At 40.3% G+C, this 18592-nt stretch overlaps 1 protein-coding gene across 1 annotated transcript; it reads right to left on the bottom strand.

Annotated features, from left to right (window-relative positions):
* Positions 1 to 1369: 1369 nt before the first annotated feature.
* NDUFV2 (NADH:ubiquinone oxidoreductase core subunit V2) lies at positions 1370 to 17370 on the bottom strand. Its single transcript, XM_030489330.1, has 8 exons — positions 17166 to 17370; positions 15084 to 15149; positions 8753 to 8815; positions 8552 to 8668; positions 7560 to 7728; positions 5610 to 5719; positions 4587 to 4663; positions 1370 to 3721 (listed from the first exon to the last, which is right to left on the bottom strand). The coding sequence occupies exons 1-8, from the start codon at positions 17310 to 17312 to the stop codon at positions 3628 to 3630; spliced, it is 843 nt and encodes a 280-aa protein (XP_030345190.1). The 5' UTR covers positions 17313 to 17370; the 3' UTR covers positions 1370 to 3627.
* Between the last annotated feature and the right edge of the window lie 1222 nt (positions 17371 to 18592).

The raw sequence follows: 18592 nt of genomic DNA, 5'->3' as shown, positions 1-18592 counted from the left end.
AGTGCTAGTTGCTCCTCCTATGCGGGTTTCTTCCCCTTGTCTCCAGAAGCCCTTCCTTTTACATACAGCAGAGCTGCAAAATGCCTTTGCAGCTGCACTGTGTTGGTGTGCACCATGCTTCCCTTTATCTGCCCTCCATGGTGAAACATCTTGTGTTACCAGCAGCGTGAGCTCCTGGTCTTAAGCAAGACAAATGTGCGCAGCATCTGGTTGGACTCTGTCATTGCTGAGCTCAGTCTAGGAATTCAGTGACTGAAAATCTTAGATGATAGTGCAAAAGTCTAATGTAAGAACTTTATCCCAAGAACTTGCAGAACGCTGGTGAAAGCAAATGCACTCGCCTTTGGTGGGTAAGTGGCAGGTCAGCCAGTGGCCCAGCTAACACTGCATGGGTAGAACTGAATTTCAGTGCTTCTTCCTATTTAGTGACAACATGGTTCAAGGTGACATTTTTCTAGAAGTGTGCAGATGTCATGGAAACTGTTACACAACACTGAACGTATTGTTGGGTATCTACTGGAGTTTATCATTACTCCAAACTTTCTTCCATCTTCAACAAAGGAACAACCACCATCCACTGGCTCGGCCCAGTGGGTTCTTTGTGCTTCCATGTTCTAAATCTCTTTTCCTTTCCCAGGACTACCTATTTTTCTTAAAATCTTCTCTATAGTCTTTTCCCCTCCCCAGTTAAAAGGCTTTCCTTTACTTTTTTTTTTTCTTCCACTTTTAGATAATATAGCACATGAATTCTTTCATTTTTCCCCTCACTCAAGAAGATGGCCAAACAAGACCACCAAAACACACAGAATCACTCCTGTTACTGCTGTGTTACCAGTTTAAAGAATCATAGAATAGTTAGGGTTGGAAAGGACCTTAAGATCATCTGGAACTCATTTTCACTTAACTCTACCCAGTGCTCTTACACTAACTGTAAGATACTAACTGGTGCATCAAAACTGCAGATTTAGAAGTGTTTAACTGGCAGGTTAGTGTTAGCTGCTGAGAATTGCTGTTAGGAACCCTCTGCTGTTGAGGTTTGAGGATAATGGAAATGATGTCCTATTAGTATTTGTTACCTGAAATACTCACTACTACTAGTAAAAGCAAGTAGAGGATATTACGTGCAGCTATTCAAGAATAGAAAAGAGAACCTGGATATATATTAATTCTTACACTATTCTGGAATTTTTCCATAACAGTCACCGTTTTAGTCCTCGTCACAGTCCCATATAAGTTGTTATTATGAAAATAACTTTGTACATAGTAAACAAGAAGTAACAATTATCACAGATTCTGTATTTCTAGTTGAAATGTTTTAAGTTTGCAATGTTCAAATTTCAACAAAAGCTGAAATAACGCAAGATGTTTGTTTAAGTATTTATCTTAATACAATGATTGCCAAACTTTTTTGATGTAGAAACCAGGACCGTGAAGCTTCATGTAACTGATGATTGAAGTGGGTTTAGACTGGAAAGAAGAACAATGGTTATTTGCTTATTTCTCTTCACATATTTCACAGTTTTACAGCTGCCGTACAATACTGAATTTAAACTGGTGTATCAGATTTGTACCACGCAGTAAGGATAATACAAATTATCCTTTTCTAGTCGAGTGGCAGACTGTTACGTGTTGCATCAAAATGAGTGACATACCTGTCTGTGGAACATCATTCCCAGCAAATGGGAAACTGTTGAGATTCATGTTCTGCTCATGAGAGAGACAGCAAGATTTTTTTGTGTACAGATGGAATGAATAAGGGATGAAAGTGGGAGGAGGCAACAAATCCTGCTGTCCAGCTTTACAAATGGGAGGAGTCTGGCAGTCTAGAGCTTCGTTTTGGAATATTTGAAAGTTTCACACTTGGCAGGTCTAAAACTATGTTTCCCTTCAACACAATTATGCAATCTCATCAGTGTCAGTTACATACAAAAAACCTGCAGTTTTCTGCAGCACACAGTAGTTTCATAACACATGCAAAATCCTCATTTATGTTCAATGTATCCTTTGAAAATAGTTGTCTGCTTTCATACTAGTTTAGAATAAGGTAATCCTCTATGAACAGGAATGCAACTTTGTTGTTATAGTCGAGCAAACAGCTTAAGTTAGACTGGTGTATAAGTATCTCTATGCATCAAAAAGCAGTGTGCTGTCTATCTCATTTTACATCTCCAGAGAAGTGCCAGCTGCCTGGCCTGCTGCAAGGCATCTGGTTATTAGAAACACTGGAGTGACCTTGAAGAAGAGCATTCAGCAACTTTAAATTACAGATAATATTTCAATCCGTGCACTATTTTCTCATATGCACAGTGCTCTACACCATTTACATACAAGATTGGGCTTTTTCATGCTTATTGGGTGACTGCTTCACTCATGACTTACATTTCTTTATTGAATTTACTTTTCCATTTGTATGCAGTTCAATGATTTCATTTTATAAATTTAGTAATGTAAGGGAGAGCAAGTTTTACATACAAATGATATATTTAAATAGTTTGCTCTCAGAACTACCAAGAGTAACATTACTTGTTTAACAGTACATCAGGGAACTTTATTGAAATAAAGGTAGGGCATGAACAGTCTATACGAGAGAACCATTATGCAAGGAAATTTGTAGATACAAAACTTGGGAGAGAGAAAACAATTTAGTGAAGAACTGTTCATCAGAATACTAAACCAAACTAAATATAATACAGAATAAAATAATACAATTAAGCTCCATCTACCACATTAATTATAATAACGTAAGTTCTGTGGCAGATTTTAATAGAAGCAGACGCAATACGGTCTCCAGTGACTGACATGTTCATGTTTCCTAATTTACATTGAAGTGTGTGTGTATATATACATATGCTTGTAAAATCTGTCAAATGCTTTATATATAAGTATCAGGATACAGTAATTTAAAAAAAAAAAATTATCTTTGACTTTTTTATATTGGGAGAAGTACCTCAATTTCACACAGATTTAGTTCTTAAAAGTAGCAGGTACACAGCAGTAAGATCAAAGAAAGATCCGTGAACCAAATACCTAGTTTCATATATTACAATTAGCCAAATATTAAACTGTTCTAGTATATTCTGTCTTCCCCCCACTGCATACCTTGGCTGTATTGAATAAATTTGTACAGGAAGTCGTTACTGTTCATTCTTTTTGTAGATTACTACTGCTATTTGGGGTTTTGTTGGTAACATGATAAAAAGATACACTTGATCACCTTTCTCTTTTTTTTTTTTTTAATTGCAACTGAAAGTAACAAACAATGAAGTCTTGTCAGATAATTCCCTTTGTTTGTTTCCTTGTGCATTTGCCAGATGTGCCAGTAATTTAGTCAGTTTTGTTGCTTCTTTAAAGAACCTTAGAAAAAAGACTTCTTAATGACAGATCAAAAGATGCAACTTTCACCTCCCAGTGACCATAAGTGGACTCTTTCAGTGATGCACTTTGCAACTGACAGAACCACTTTTCTTAGAATCCAGAATTATGATTATGCTTTGCAGTAGTTAAAACCACCATAAGTTAGGTGTTCTAACTTTCTTCATTTTTAAAAGTACTAGAATGCACATCATTTTACTGAGATTTAGAGTGAGTTTATTATTTTCAAACAGCTTATCTTATATTACAAAATCCTTAGAGGTCAGCTCGAACTCCAAAACCCGGTCCTTTGGGTGGTTCAGTCAGAGAAGTAAGGCCACCAGCTGGCTCACAAGAGAAACGTCCACTCCTGAAAAAAGAAAGGAGTTTTTTATCCACTGCTAGTATCGTTATCACCTCACATACTGTTTAATCGCCGTATCAAAGACAGGTACAAATCTCACTTAAGCCTGAAGCTGCTTTATTTCTTTTGTTTTTTTTGTGACAAATAGTTTCATAACTGAAATGCAAGGCAGAATGACTAGTTTTCTTTTTTACTGATTTATAGGTTGGCCAGACAAAAGTGATGCTGATCCCAGCAATACCAAAGGCAGTATCTGACTATAGTGGTCAGATTTTTGTTACAGATGCTTCCCTGTGTTTGGAAACTATAATTATTTTAAGACTGTTGTTCTCGTATGTAGGAAAAAAAAAAAATATGGTGAAACAGTAGGAATAGGTAACACACCCAAGTCAAATTAATTCCTCCATTCACATAAACGTGTGTAGTTGGGCTAACAAAGAACAGTGGAAAATAACAGATAAATTCAGAAATAACCCTCGCACAAACTTGCAATCTTTCTGCGTTTTGTCAGAAATTGAAAAGAAACCAAACAACCAACAGGCATTTGTTGATTGACATGAGCTAGAAAAATAAAAAGGCAACAGGTGATACCATTCGCTTATTGAGTACTAAGCCACATCAGAACTGATGTTTTCACATTTTATGCTCCTCTAGTCAGTCAGGAAGATGCAAATTCTCTTTCTCTGTTCCTTCCAGTTCTTTTTGCCTTTGAAGATAACAGCAAGGCACTGAATACATGCCATTCTGTTCAGGATGTGAATTAATGCTTTTTATCTGTAGGTTATGACCTCAAATCACTGGAACAGGAATTTAGTTTTTCAGAAGGATCAGCCTTCAAGTAGTTGGCCAGTATTATACAAACAGAGCATACCTTGGGCCAGGTTTGGGAACTTTGCCAGCCTTTAGCTCATCAATTATGTCTTCGATATCTTTAGGTGTCAAATCTTCCTGTAAAAAAAGAAAAACCAACATTGACCAAACAGAGAAAAGACCCTGCAAAGTCAGCAGTCGTGCTAATTGCAGCATTCAGAATTCATCAGATTAGTGGCTCTCGGGTGTGGTGCTAGCATAGGTAATTTTGATCCCGTCCATTAACATGCATATTTGTTTAAAGAATTAGGAAGATTAAAAAACCTGCTGTCATTTTAATGTTAAAATTTGTTTCATATGTATTGCAGAAATTATGTTAAAACTAACAATGTTGATGCACGTCATCTAAAACGTGGGCTTGTGTTCTCAGCTTCCTTGGTACCCCAGTGAGCTGGATCTCTGTCTACCCACTGTATACATACTACAAAATGGTGTCAGCTGAGACAAAAGAAATTGGGGGTATAGTTCAAGAGTACACTTCATAAAAATTAATCAGACTGTGATAACAATAAAATATTTAAAAAAATAAGTTGGGTTTGTGGTTTTGTGGTTTGGTTTTTTTTTTTGTGTGAGATGTTTGTTGGTATTTTGGGGTTTTTTTTAAGCTGGATTCAGTCAATGCATTAATTCCTTTGGTCTGATAGCATCCAGGTCAGGCATAATTCAGGTCAGCCGAATTTAGAAATCTGAAAGTTAAAAATAGTGTTAAGCCTGCCCATACTTTCCACCAGACTGCTTCAAAGTGCTTTTAAAAGCTTATCAAATACCTATCTAAAAATCCCAGATTTATGGAGAGACCACTATCGCACTTGTATAAATCAAGACAGTAACAGAAAGGAAAAATACACCAATACACTGTGCTACAGGTGAAGTGTTCTAGGAGGAGGCTAAGAAACTAAAAGATGCTTGTCCTTGCCAATACAAATTTGAAGTAACTGACCAAAACTTAAGAATCTGAAACAAACGCAAACACAGGTAACCCAGCAAAGTTGTCTCATCTTTAAAAAGGGAATGTAAAACTTACGTAGTAATTGTCATTTATTTGTACCATTGGTGCATTTACACAAGCACCTAAACATTCCACTTCTATCAGTGTGAAGAGTTTATCGGGTGTTGTTTCCCCAACTTTTATACCTAAACCAATAAAGAATATTAGATTCAGCAATGGTTATTGAACAAGATTAATAAAGTGTGAGTTTAGGTACTCCATAGACTTCTTATTACTTGTATTTTGGCCTTAAAAACATTTCCATAGTTAAGTCCTCTTAAATGAGTCCACAATATTTCCATTCAACATAAGATTCTAACAAACTGTGAAGTCAGTTTTCAAATATATTTTGGAGATCTCATTTACAGGTTTACAGTTAGGACCTATTGAAAAATAACCATGAAATGACAATTCCAAGAAACAGAACAGCTCTACTTGGGCACATTTTTAGTAATGAATACAGTAGAATGGAAAAATAGGGAAAACATCAGCTTTCATGTGCTGATATAAAATACGTAAATACAGCATTGAGTATTAAATTCCCAAATTAACCAAGATTCAAGCATTAAAATTCTTAGCTACAAATTCATAAACAACTTCCAATTTTATACACCAAGGCTTATTTACTGAGCAACACTGTACACAGACTTGGCTTCTATGACACATTTTTGTTCCAGCGATCCAGACAAATACCTTCCCCAGAGGGCAGTTCAGCCACCATAACATCGCAGAGTCTGATCTCAACAAAACACTCCATGGAAAGAAGAATGCTGCAAAGCAGTTTTCCTCTACAGTTATTGGGGGAGGAGGAACAACACACTAATAGAAGTCTTAAGTGAGGCCTGCCTCAGTATGAGCTACGCTATCATCTGTAATGCTTTGATTTCTCAAGCTAGGAGTTTCAGTTAAAATTAATCTATATTTGCAGTAACAAACTTCATCTAAATTTCATCTAAACATGCCTTTTCCACACCACAGAATATGTGAAATGCAAGACAATAAGCAGCTATTCTGCAACTCTTCTCACATTGGTTCTTAGGAAGGGTTAGCACAGCTTGTGACTTCATAGAAGGGGAAGAGTTGTTAGTTTCTGATCTTATCCCCGCTTCTCCCCATAACCATCCAATAAGGAGGAAAAAGATGATCGGGGGCTGGAGCATCTCTCCTATGAAGACAGGCTGAGAGCTGGGCTTGTTCAGCCTGGAGGAGTCTCAGGAGAAACCTTACAGCAGCTTTCAAGTACCTAACGGGCCTACAAGAAAGCTGGAGGGGGACTTTTTACAAGGGCATGTAGGGATAGGACAAAGGGGAATGTCTTTAAACTGAACAGAGGGTAGATTTAGATTAGATATTAGGAAGAAATTCTTTACTGTGAGAGTGGTGAGGCACTGGAACAGGGTGCCCAGAGAAGCTGTGGCTGCCCTATCCCTGGCAGTGTTCAAGGCCAGGTTGGACGGGGCTGTGAGCAACCTGGTCTAGTGGAAGGTGTCCCTGCCTGTGGCAGGGAGCTTGGAACTAGATAATCTTTCTAATCCCTTTCAACCCAACCCATTCTATGATTTTATCACTTTGCTTAAGTAAGAAAAAAACCCTCACAATTTTCATACAGCATATACCTTAAAAGTCTTATTTTGCATATAAAAGAAATGCCATAGCATTCAGAGTCCTCTCCTGTATATGGCATAGCATATACTTTCTCAGTCCAAGAGTGACATTAGAATAATGAACTTCCTGGCAAACTATCTTTAAGACCACTTTAAGATCAGTAAATGGCATTCCAGACAACGGCCTCTTCTGCTCTGCTGTATTGAAATCTTTAAAAATAAAGACTAAAGGCAGAATCTGAAATTTGAAGCGTTTAGCACCTCTTCTCCAATAATTTCACTATTTTCAATACTAGTGCTGTTCCCACCATGAGCAATTTTACTTCAGTAGCATTAAAGAAATGTTAAAAAATTACAAGTATATTGCAAATCTGTGTCATACCAAGTTTCTTCTTAATGGCTTCTAAAATACTGTCAGAGTCTCGCAGCATGCAAGGTGTGGTAGTGCAGACCTGAATATGGTACTTCCCGACAGGTTTGCGATTATACATTGTATAGAAGGTTGCTACTTCATACACTCTCATGGGAGGCATTTCTAACACTTCAGCAACCTGTAAGAAGGAGAAAACAGACAATGTATTGAATTCTCGCAGGGCATCATTAAAGGCATTTAACAAACCATTTCAGTGAAGTCACCTGTCCCGGGTAGTGGATAAATAAGAGGGAGGGGATTGGCATCAATGTACAGTTATATTCCAAGTGCCAAGAAGAGACACCTGACTTACTCTGGAGTCACCATGCTTGAGAACAAACTCCACTGAGCCATGGATTAGCACAGCGAGAAGCTCAAGCCAATTCCCCTCCAGCATCTAGCATCATACACAAGCAGATGTGAGGAGTCAGCAGGGCTCCAGGTTTCATTGTCAGCTCCAGCTCATAACCACATTTCTGCTCTTTTGCTCTATGAATGAACAAACTTGTACGGATCTGCCTACACCAACCCACATAAGCCTTCGGTAAGGGAATACTTACAGGTTGGTGCTATGGTCACTTAATTCAGACAGCAGGTCTGCCTCGGGTTCTGTGGCACACCGTGGCTACTTCTGCAGATTGGCGTCACAGCTAATAAACAGGGGGGAAGCACGATCTCCATGGAGACAGTTCTGGTACAAGTATCCCTGACCTCATTAACCTGGAACCCTGGCAAACTGCTCAGGTGGAGAACTGGCTCTGTTTTCAAACGTGTAACTGTTTTATGTTCCAGTCTCTATGAGCAGGCAAACAACAAACCATGGAAAATATTTGTTCACTTTAAAATCTTAAGATATTTTTAAACATAATATCAATCCAAAACCTCACAGTAAATGAATAAAAATTACTTTTTTGAAAGAAAACAGTAAAACTGTGCTTGAAAGATAAGAGAGTACTAAATACCTTGTTCATAGCCGATATGGGCAACCATCCATGCTGTCTCTGGGCCAGATCTAGTACTGCCATGACAGCTGCAGACTTGTGTCCCCCTGGGTAGTTGTTTATGATTGCTTCTATCCGCTTTTTAAAGGGAAAGAGGGAAAAATACATCAGTGCTGATCTAAAGACAAAGTCTGTGCATTTCACTTCGTTTTGTCTGCATACCTTTTGGTTTTCAGGTGTGAACTCAAACGGAGTATCTGGATTATTTTCAGGACTATCTCTGTGCTTCAGGTGGAGAAAAAGAAAACGTGTGTAAAAATGGGGTTGTGAGGAAATTATTCAGGACAGATATACTATTGTAAAACGTCTTCTCAATAGACAGTTACAGTTGAGTTGCTTGAATAAAACAGATATATTCCAGCTAAAGATTTCATAGTACTCAAAGGATTAAACTTCTCTGGGAAAGTTATCAAAAATATTGATAATTATTTCATCACTCTTCAAAAGAATGACTTATTCCTGTTATTTCCAATTAAAAAAAATGGAGAATTATGGTGGTGTTGGCAAGCATGTTCAAACTCATCATAGGTAGATTAAGAGGCCTCTGGCCTGGTTTAATAAACAACAAGGGACTGAAACAACAGCCCATTTTTTTTTCTTTTCCCATGAGACATTAACTATAAAATCTTTAACATCAAGAAGTTTGCTGTATAACTAAAATGTCTGCACATTCAAAGACATCATTAATCCATTTTAATATTCTTTTGACTTGTAATGGATTTTAACATCTTAATTTTAGATACAATTCTGACTCAGAATGGAAGCAGCAGAATTTTGAATTAGTATTTCCCAAACGAGGTATTCTACTGTATTATTTTTAAGGTGGTCTTCTAAGGAACATCAAGTTGAAGTTAGTTCAGAAAATACAAATTCAGAAGTCTTGAAGTGACATTTTCCTATAATAAAATCTTAGTTCTGATAAAAATCCTTATTCACCAGAAAAACTTCCTGCCCCAAATATTCATTTCTCTCTAAGCTGCTCATTACGGTACCCTTGAAATACTCATAGCTAAGTTTCATTCCAAACTTTATACACAGTTTTCAAATTGAGGAAGTTGCAAATTAAATGGAAACTTTGGGGAATAATGCAAGCTATACTTGAGCCTTGATGTTAAAAGTAATTCACAACCAGCTAATAATAAAAGCTTTAAAATGATATTTTGGAGACAGAAACCCATTCCACTCACTTTCACTTTGATCATTTTCTCAAGTAGCCCAGGGTGATTTTGCAGTTTCCATGCTGCCTTCTTGTTGAGCAGCAAAGGATTTAGTGACAAATCTTAACACTGCAAAATACTTGCATACTGAAAGACTGCCATCAGTACAGAACTTAAAATATGCATGCTCCATAGCTATTCCTGGGGTTAGAAATTTTAATATGGAAATATCAGAAGGCCAAATACTTCAATTACATCTGCTGGTCTAATGAGAGATTCCCTTTGCTTATCCTGTCTATATCCTGGAGCAGAGTACTACTGCCTCTATCAATTTGGTAGCATGTACCCCTACCACAGTTCCAAGTCAAATATAAAGCCACAGTCAACGTATACTTCTCCACCAAGGATGACTTTCCCCAAATAACGGGAATTACAGAAAGATAACTGATTGCCTTTGAACACACTCATAATTTATTAAGTATGAATTTACTGCTTCTTGTGTGGTCTACAAGATAACTGTCCTGGGTTCAGCTAATAGCAGTCATTTTTCTCCTTCTCAGTAGCTGGTGCAGTGCTGTGGTTTTGACTTTAGCCTGAGGACAATGCTGATAACACACCCATGTTTTAGTTGTTGCTAAGTAATGTTTACTCCGATCAAGGACTTTCTCAGTCTCATGCTCTGCCAGTGAGGAGGGGCACAGGAAGCCGGGAGGAAACAGAGACAGGACACCTGACCCAAACTGGCCAAAGGGGTATTCCATACCACAGCACGTCATGCCCAGTACATAAACTGGGGGGAGTTACCCGGAAGGCCCAGATCACTGCTCAGGTCAGGCTGGGTATGGGTTGGCAGGTGGTGAGCAATTGTGTTCTCTCCCCTTGTTATTTCCCTTATCATTATTATCATTGGTGGTAGCAGTAGTGGTTTTGTATTATACCTTAGTTACGGGACTGTTCTTATCTCAACCTGTGGGAGTTACATTCTTCCGATTCTCCTCCCCATCCCTCCGAGAGCGGGGGGAGGAAGAAGTGGGGGAGTGAGCGAGCGGCTGCGTGGTTCCGAGTTACCGGCTGGGCTTAAACCATGACAATAACACAAGACAGCTTTGAGGAACACAATTGCCACTATTTTAGACTGATCCATCCACATAAAGGATCTGGCTCCTCACATGTAATGTTGGTGAGGGTTTTGTACCAATTTTAATGAAAGTTCTCAAAAAGAGGCTGATGGAGAAAAAACTGTTTGGAAGTACTGTGCAGCTTTTAATTTTTTTCCCCTTACAGACCTGTTTGTGTTTTAGTTAAACAGATTAAATCCATGATTCATGATAAGTATTTCCGTAACTTAACTTTTCCTTCTCTAATCTGCATGCCTGTTTTATTTCAGGCTGCTACTATGCCTTCCATAGCTATTTGATACAGTTAAAATTGTACTTAATCTCAATTTCTTTTGCAAATAAATATATTTATTGAAATCTCCCTCTTCGTCTAGAACAGCTGTTCTTTTCAGTGTATCATCTCTAAACTGATATTTTATATGCGAAGAGGAATAATAAAGACTTTATATCTAAAGCTACAGCTGTCACACTGTCACTTCTATGCAGCAAGGCTCCAAAATACACTATAAAGGCTACAGCACAGGTGAACACTGTGAGATCATAGAACCACAGAATGGTTTGGGTTGGAAAGGACCTTAAGATCATCTAGTTCCAACCCCCCTGCCATGGGCAGGGACACGTTGCACTAAACCATGTCACCCAAGGCTCTGTCCAACCTGGCCTTGAACACCGCCAGGGATGGAGCATCCACAACCTCCCTGGGCAACCCATTCCAGTGCCTCACCACCCTCACTGTAAAGAACTTCTTCCTTATATCTAACCTAAACTTCCCCTGTTTAAGTTTAAACCCATTACCCCTTGTCCTATCACTACAGTCTCTGATGAAGAGTCCCTCTGCAGCATCCTTGTAGTCCCCTTTCAGATTTTTTGCTTTCCATTTTCCTAAATGAGCTTCATCTATTTCTGTGCTGCAGAGAGTTTGATAGTTTTCATCACAAGCTTATAGAGTTCTAGGCCTACTGAGCTGTGAGGAGTTTGTCAATCACACATTCCCTAGTCTTCGCTTTGTCTGACAGTGCACCTGTTATCCAAGACTTGCATGAACTGATTTACTTCTCAATGATATGGGTGCATTTCTCCCTTTCTTTGGAGACACATTCTGGTGAGCAAGATCAGAATTAAGGACACAGTACTGGAGAGAGTACTATGTTCAGTCCCAGAGTGACTGAGGTTGGAAGGGACCTCTGGAGGTCATCCGGGCCAAACTCACCTGCTCAAGCAGGGCCACCCACAGCTGCTTGCCCCTGGCCATGTCCAGATGGGTTCTGAGTATCTCCAAGGTGGGAGACACCACAACCTCTATGGGCAGCCTGTGTCAGTCCTTGGTCACCCTCACAGTTACAAAAAAAAAAAACGTTTCCTGATATTCTCTGGGGCCATTGTCTCTGGTCCTGTCACTGGGCATCACTCAGTAGAGCCTGGATCTCTTTGCACCCTCCCTTCAGGTATCCGAAGGCACTCCCTCCCCTAGCCTTCTCTAATAGTCGCAGCTCTCTCAGCTTTTCCTCATATAAGATATGCTCATCAAAAGAAACCAATATATTAAGGCTTCCTCCCTGCACAAACTAAGTGCGAACAATTATGTCTACCAACTACAGCCATTTGTTGAAAAGCGAGGTCAAACTCTATTCCTTTCATTTTTTTTCCAATTCCGTTCTTGTGCTCCCCAATAAGTTGAAGAATGGCAAAAGTGCTCTGAGACCCAAGTATTTCACTGACCATCTTCACAAGTAATTAAAACTGCAATACATCAATTCTCTAACTGCTGCACTGTGCAGACCTATGACAAAGCCCACATCAGGGCAGCCTACGTGTTAAGGAAACTCAGTCCATGTGTTTAAAACCACAAAGTAGAAGAGCTACATTTTAGCTGTTAAGGGGCTAAACACAGGCAGAAGTCAAAGATAGAGAGGGCACATTTAAAGAAAGAAAAGTAACTATTATAAATAAAAGTATCTGTGAAATCAGGCCTTCCCTCGCCATCAGAAATGCCATTTTTGGAGCAGCTCTCTTGCATTACTATGGGCAAACAATCTACCTAGTTTTAAGCTTCATATATATACTTTTTCTGGAAGAGTGATCTGGCCGTCCGTGATGGTACTAAGTTTAAGAGTTGAAAGTCTCTTCTTGTCTGGTTCAGAATAAAAAAGAGTATCAGTAGTTCTCTTATTTCTGTATTTTTCTGATAATGTGTAAGGAAAACAAAACCTGCATGAAAAAAGTTTGCAAAGGGATGCATAGGCATGCAAATCAGAACTGCCTTTTACTACTTAATTAGATTTTACAACAACCAGGTCCCCTGCTAGCCTGTCCCCTGCTGCTACAAAACATGCTGTATGCATTTCCCTTCTCCACAGACAGATTTCATATATGGAAAGTGCAACAAGAAGAACCAATATGCTTTGCAAAACAAAACCAAGAGACTTGTATGTGTAAACTGACTTACAAAGAGGGCTACCACCAGGTTAGTTCCTCCCAGGTAAGTCCACTATTCCTCCACAAGCCATTTTTTAGACACTTCATACGAACTCCAGGAAACTAAGACTTTTTTTTTTTGTTAATGTTGTTGGGGGGGGGGTGTTTACCCTCTAGAGGAATCTGGACAGACAGAAGTCCCACTTGCTGATTGTATACAAACACCTAGTGTTGATGAAAATAATGCATTCAGCTCAAATCAGCAGGATGAGTTTCCCTTGAAATCTGCTGTGTGAAATAACGTCTGAAATTTGCTCTAAAGGTTTTTAGTTGTAATTGTTTGCCCTAACTACACACACACTGACATCCAACTGTCTTCTTCCCACAGCCTTTTACTTCATACAGGAACAAATATTAGCCTCTTAAAAAAAAAAACCAACCACCCCCCCATAAAACACCAGACATACACTTCCCCTTTCCCCTCTCCCCCCATGCCACCCTGGAACAATTTTCTATGCTCTTCTAGCAAAAATTCTGTTGTGGAATAAAAATAAAGGAAGTCAATGATGCCATTAAATAAACAGCTGCAAATCACAAGTAGCTAACTAGAACACACCTCTTCTCTACTTCCCTTCCTCTATTTTCAGGCTTCTCCCTCCAGCAAATAATTTAAACAGTTACATAAATCTTGAAAAATGCCTGGAGAATTTACAAAGCTATCTAGCTTCATGTGCCAGGCCCCAACACACATTAGGATGCCAAAGACACCTTTTGCCTGTCTTCACCAACCTCAAACTACACTTGTGGTTTCCTAAGTTGACAGCTTACACTGTTTCCTCTATTCTGTGAATACCAGCTCTCACTCCATAAACCATCGATGCTTGCTCAAGTTTCTGGAAAAGTATACGAAGCATTTACTGTAATCCCATTAACTTCGTCGTACGAGAAAAGCTGTAGAGACAGCTGCGGAAAGGCAACAACAACAGCAAAAATCTGGCCAAAAATGCTGAGCACCTGCTTTCAACAAAGTGGTCAATTCTCTAATAAAGTGCTGATTTCTAGCAAATGTTGGAAAACCACCAAATCATTCAGCTGTTAAACTGCAGACCAGCTAAAGCTCTAAACAGAGCAGAATGGGACAGAACACACCTCTCGGAGGTGCTTCAGGTTCTCTTCAGAAGTAGAGAGACAACACATTTGCTTTACACATTTAAATTGGAGGGCTTTTTCATTTTTGCAATCACTATTACTATTTTTATATATATATAGTGATGCCTATGATAATTCCTAATGGCCTCAATTATTAATCATTATGCAACATGCTGTATCACATATAAAATGAACAAGAACTGCGTGTTTCAACTCCCAGTAAGCAGGGCTAAACCTGGGCCTAAGGGTAATTCTGCAGCACACATTAGAAAACAAGAAATTACACCTGCAAAAAGTTTAATGACTTTCAATTACAAATTCAATTAACTCCAATTATAAAAGGCAACAAGAAGCGGTTTATAATGAAATAAAGTTTAAGCAAAGTCTCATCTGCAATCACACCCAAATGCTACTAATATCACCATTACTGAGAATTTTCACTATATAAGGAAACACAAAGCCAAAAACTAAAGTAAAACCTTTTAATACTCCACCACATCCGTAATAAAAAGTTCTGCTGAAAAAAATGCTTCTTTGTAAATGCTAGCAGGCTTCTATAACAAAGCTCTGTCTATCAGAAGCTTTTAGGCAGATTAAAAAAGCATATGCCAAGTCTTACACATTCCCCTCGCAGTAAGATAGAAAATGACTTACCACAAATAAGGCCCCTCCACCGGCATTGCATCCTGCTGTTCCATGTAAGTATCGGACTTGTCTTACCTACAAAGAAAATACACAGTATTAAATAGTTGATAATTTACACACTGCTAGTGGCTGCTTTCAGAACCAGCTTGATTTCTTCTCTAACTGTAAGCTATTAATACTACTGTCATCACTAATAATGTAAATTAAGTCAAGAAGAGACTATTAGGCGTCCTCCTGTACTATAAGGAGAGAAAAGCTCTTAATTCACTTTGACCATTTCAGACAACATAGAAGTTAAAGGATTTAACTTCAGATAATACTCTGCCACAGCTTTAATTAAGTGCCTCGAATACAAATTCTCATTAAACAGTTCATGAAGAATTTTCCAATTTGTTAGTTTGTATCATATGTGCTTTAAATGTAAAGTTTGCAGAAACTACCATTACTACAGCAGTGCTTTCTCATTTACATGCTTCTTCAGCTTTTATCTAACTGAGCAGTAAGATCAGGCACAAGAGGACTACTGTAAACACAACCCTGAAATATCATCTGAACACACACCTATATACAAGTTCTGTTCAGCTACTCTCTGTACTCTCTGGATATGTCATGACAAAACAGATCAAGATTTCTAGATTCTGGCCAGTATTACTAAGATAATTTAATATTCTTATCATAAGTAATAATTCTATAACAAATTTAATTTTATATTATTTTAATATTGAATTCTAGATCAATTTTTATTTTTCCTAAAGTATAGCATATATATAAAAAAATCCCCCCTTAACTAATTTCTGTTACTGTATAAAATTTGTGGGACTTCAAGTGGATCAGCATCAAACCAGCAAAAATACAGTCACAGGGTCAGATGTGAAACCCAAGCCTAAGTGCCAGAGAACTACAGTCCCTTCTCTTCTGTAAGAGCAACCTGATCAGCTCAATGTTTTCAGCAGCAGCTCATGTCGTTTCACTCACTGGCTGCTGTCATATCATCAGTCCTTCTGGGAAGCACCAGACCTACTACGCAGTTATGTTTATTATGTTGTGTGCATCCATTCGTCTTTGCTCTCCACTTCTGGCTCATCTGAAAGCAGCAGCCAGGAAAGCAATTCATCTGCCACTCTTTGTCAGAGGCCAAAACGAACTCTGGGATACATGGATAACTGCTGACTGCAGATCGTCCCCGAATGCCACCTTTTCCAGGGGATTCCCAGTCTATCATCTTTATCAACTGACATGAAACACGTCAAATGAAGTGCACTGGCATGCCAACTTGAGTGCCCTCAGTCAGCCAGACAGCATAGAAAATACAGGCAAAAGACTTTAAGTGTGAGTAGAGCATGCAAGTATCACTGAAATTCTGCAATGCTGAAAGGAACATACGAATGAGGATGTGATGCTCTGCTGTAAATCATACTAAAGTATGCTAAGTAAATATAACACATACGCAGTGTTCCTTCAAAAGGAAGCACTTCAGATGAAAACCCTTTATTCTATCCAAAGATATTGTTCTGTTTTCAAGAACCACACCTGTAATTCCAGACTCAGAAGAAGAAATAGGATAAGCCCCCGGTTTTGCTTTTTTTTTGCATTGCCCTAAAGGATATCTATTGGTGTGAAGAGTTGACTCAGGAATGAAAAACAAATTAAGGGGCTTCCTTCCAATGGACATTCTGACATATAGACAAGTCGGAAACTTTATTTCCGCTTGGGAAGCTTCCCAATGACCTCAACAAGCACCAAGCGTTTACTGCTGGAGCCTCTTCCACCCGAGGCTGGCAGCGCCTCTCTAGAGCCGGTCAGGTAACCCCGGCACGCCGCGGGGCCCGGAGGGCGAGGGAGACACCCAGCAGCGACGCCCTTCCACCGCCTGCCCCGGGCCCTTCTCCCCCGCGGCCGAGCCCTACCGCAGGCCCCGGCCGCCCGCCCGCCCACTGCGAGCCCAGCGCCGGCTGCCCCCCACGTCCAGCCCCCCCGCCGCGGCCTCTCTCCTCTCCTCTCCCGCGGCCTCCTCCAGTGGCGCGGGCGCCCTGCCCCTGCCGACGGGGAACAGACGTGTGACGGCCGCCACAGCAGCGGCCTCCCCCTTACCGAGCGTGCGGCCGCGGCCCGCAGGGAACCCCACAGGAACATGGCGGCGGCAGAAGCGGCGACCCCCGCTCGCCCCCCCCCCCTTCCCTTCTCCTTGAGGCCTCCGCTCGCCCTCCGCGCAGCGGCAAGGAGACGCGCCGCGCGCATGCGCCGGCGACGCACGCCTGCGCGCGCTCCCGAGCCGTGCGGCTCGCCGGCGGAGCGCGCGGCGGCCGTTGGCGGTTGGCCGTTACGGCGGCTGCGCCTGCGCTTCTCACTGTGGTGGCGGCCGGTCCCGAAGGGGTCGCGGCGCGTCTCGGTTGCTGCGCTGGCAGGGGTCGTGGCGGCTCGCCCTGCGAGGAGGAGCTACCCAGACCTGGAAGGTTCTGTCGAGTAGCAGAAACAGACCACAGGATGAAAAAACCCAATAAAATCTTTTGGAAACAAGGACCTGTAGTGAATAGAGGGAAATCGCAGAAATTTGTGAGGCTTTCTGGGTCCTCCGTTTTCCTGCTTTCAACCCAGTTTTGTTGACTCGGGTATTGAATGTTTTAGCTGCTTGCACCTATGTTTTGACCTTCTTTGACCAGAAAAAACAAGACTTAAACTTCGATTGTCTTCATGGCCTCATAGCAGCCTCCCAGTATCTGAAGGGGGCCTACAAGGATGCTGGGGAGGGACTCTTCATCAGGGACTGTAGCGATAGGACATTGGTTTGTGCATTCTGCCTTCTACATACACTGACCTGAAGTGCCAAAGTCCTGCCTAGGCAGGGCCTGGTGCAGCACCACAAAGCGTGTGCATAGAACTGCTCAAAACCAGCAGCAGTAAGTACCTGAGAGGGTCTTTTATGGACCGTAATGATTTCAGACTACTCTTTTTCCAGTGTGACCCATCAGTGAGGGAAGCTGCATTACAGAGAACAAGACTCCCTGTGTTTACTCTTTGGGCAAGGGTCTGGAAATGCAGCAGGTGATGTACTTCTGCCTGTGCCTCTGGGTGCAAGGACTGGTGAGAAATGGCCAGGCCACCTCTTTCTGTAGCCTTGCACCTTGCCCCCAGCAGCGTCACAAGTACTAACTGTATGGGCTAATAAGGGAGCTGGAGAGTACTATTCTTTTCAGCAAATACAGGCTAGACAGTTATTCTTGCAACCAAGTAGTTATTCAGTGTGTCATTGGATTTCTTTATTAGTATGCATATTATGTCAAATAATTGCTGTCAGGCTTTTGTTTCAAATGCAAACACACTAGGGATATTTAATGACTGTTACATTACTCTCTGCCCTGAAATACAAAAATAAACATATTGGCATTCATTAATCTTCAGTCCATTATTTATGTACAGGCATTTGCTGTATATTTGCCGACATTCAATAGTAGTACTTCCAGCCACAGCATTACAATCATACTGAAAACATTAAATTTTAATTATTTTATAATACATGC

This window comes from Strigops habroptila, chromosome 1, assembly GCF_004027225.2.
Source record: "Strigops habroptila isolate Jane chromosome 1, bStrHab1.2.pri, whole genome shotgun sequence".
Classification (NCBI taxonomy): Eukaryota; Metazoa; Chordata; class Aves; order Psittaciformes; family Psittacidae; genus Strigops; species Strigops habroptila.
This window is presented reverse-complemented; position numbering and strand designations above follow the sequence as displayed.

What these genes read in the sequence shown, in the direction of transcription:
- NDUFV2 (XM_030489330.1), bottom strand. Translation starts at nt 17,312, where the DNA reads ATGCGCGCGGCGCGTCTCCTTGCCGCTGCGCGGAGGGCGAGCGGAGGC. An exon ending in GGGCCGCGGCCGCACGCTCG is followed by an intron (nt 15,150 to 17,165) that starts GTAAGGGGGAGG and finishes TTTTCTTTGTAG; the next exon opens with GTAAGACAAGTCCGATACTT. An exon ending in GTGGAGGGGCCTTATTTGTG is followed by an intron (nt 8,816 to 15,083) that starts GTAAGTCATTTT and finishes CTCCACCTGAAG; the next exon opens with CACAGAGATAGTCCTGAAAA.